At 37.7% G+C, this 1869-nt stretch overlaps 1 protein-coding gene across 1 annotated transcript in view; it reads left to right on the forward strand.

The window, feature by feature from the left end:
• Nucleotides 1–465: 465 nt before the first annotated feature.
• The window catches only part of LOC106515525 (gamma-glutamyl hydrolase), a gene marked incomplete at both ends in the record, with an annotated part of 2415 nt that continues 1011 nt past the window's right edge, over nucleotides 466–1869 (forward strand). Inside the window, 2 exon segments of the mRNA XM_014005364.1 lie at nucleotides 466–550; nucleotides 628–766. Coding sequence (XP_013860818.1) covers nucleotides 466–550; nucleotides 628–766 — 224 coding nt within the window.

Here is a 1869-nt window from a genome sequence, read left to right on the forward strand (position 1 = left end):
CCTTCAGGGTGGATATAGCTCGCTCACAGCCTCGCACCGAGGACCATGTCATCATTTACCCAGAATAATGATTTGCGTGTAAATAAAATGGACCCTTCCGTGTTATATATTTTTAAACTTTTAGTTTAAAAATGATAAAAACTGAACAGCCTACAATATGTTACAACTAATCTTGGATCCCTTTAAAAAATGTCAGCCTTAAAGTACAAGATGGGGGTACAAACTGGCAAACAAATTAACCAACACTCCCATGAAATAGGAAAAAAAAAATATTACAGGAATGTACAAAGAAAACTACAATAAGTAACTATTGTGTAGTAAAATCAGCTAGCATTGCTTGAATATTACAAGTCCAGGATGTGAAAACATCAGACTGGATTATATCAGCACCTTTTACAAAGACACACTGCCCATTGAAATTGTTGTGTGCAGTTCTGTTTTTGATTCGTGGCATTTCTTCGACAGGATCCTGTACCCAGGTGGAGGTGTCAGCATCATCTCTTCTGGTTACCAGAGAGCTGCGAAAATCTTCTATGAGCTTGCCATCGAGGTGAGAATATAAAATTTTTGTAGCTCAATTTCAGCGTGTTACAGTTGGACTGTTGAGTCAAATGTGTCATGTTTCAGGCAAACAAGAGGGGGGATTATTTCCCTGTGTGGGGCACCTGCCTGGGGTTTGAGCAGCTCATGTATTTGTCGAGCAGAAAGACCATATTGGCGCACACGAATACGAATGGCGTTGCTTTGCCTTTAAACTTCACTAAAGGTACAGTTTGATGTTTATACATGTGATTTGAAAATAGTGCTGTCACTTGTGAGAAGTTACACTTTTTCATGGTTTACTCATCTTAAAAAAATGTTTGGAAAATGTTTTTATTGTCTAGGCTATTTGAGATTTACAAATAGTACTTTAGCTTTATTTTTTTCAATTTTCTTCAATACCTAATACTTGACTAATGTTTTAAATAAATATAGTGGCATGTTTTTAACAACAAACATACCAGCAAAAACTGTATATTTACAGTACTTTGATCAGTTTATTTAATTGAATAACTAACAGAAATATCAGATGACATTTTCAGTTATTAACTTTTAATTCTTTATGAAATGGTTTTCAGAGTAGATGTTACTCTTCTAAATGTTTCATTTTTAAACATTTGCCAAGTCAGGATCATCTCCACCACAATTCTGCTGTGATCAGCACTGCTTTCAGTTTCACTTCAACTTTGCTGAAATTTCAAAAGTAAAGTCCTTCATTACGAATAAAATTTATTTACAGTCTGGACTTCAAAATAGCTACAATTTTTCTAAAGATTTTTTTCCATGTAATTACAAAATTAAATGAAGTATATATATATGATATAAAAACTGTATTTGATATGAAAACTCACCCATCAGCCCTCAATGACTATAGACCTGTTGCCCTGACATCCCACATCATGAAGGTCCTAGAGAGACTCCCTTTGACCCACCTGAGTAAGCAAACAAGCACACATCAGGACCCGCTGCAGTTTGCTTATCGTCGTGGAGTTGGAGTTGACGACGCCATCATACACCTGCTTCAACAAACCCACTGTCATCTGGACAGAGCAGGCAGCACTGTGAGGATCATGTTATTTGATTTCTCCAGTGCTTTTAACACAATTCAGCGTGAGTTGTTTTGTCTGAAACTCCAGAAGACTCCGGTGGAGGCCTCAACAATCGCCTGGATCAAAGACTACCTGACAAACAGACCACAGTTTGTGAGACTGAAGGACTTTGTGTCTAACCAGGTGGTCAGCAGCACAGGAGCACCACAGGGAACTGTACTCTCACCATTCGTTTTCACTCTGTACACTTCAGACTTCCAACACAAGTCAGACTGCTGTC

The sequence above is a fragment of the Austrofundulus limnaeus genome, unplaced genomic scaffold (assembly GCF_001266775.1).
Source record: "Austrofundulus limnaeus strain Quisiro unplaced genomic scaffold, Austrofundulus_limnaeus-1.0 Scaffold30, whole genome shotgun sequence".
In the NCBI taxonomy this organism is placed as follows: Eukaryota; Metazoa; Chordata; class Actinopteri; order Cyprinodontiformes; family Rivulidae; genus Austrofundulus; species Austrofundulus limnaeus.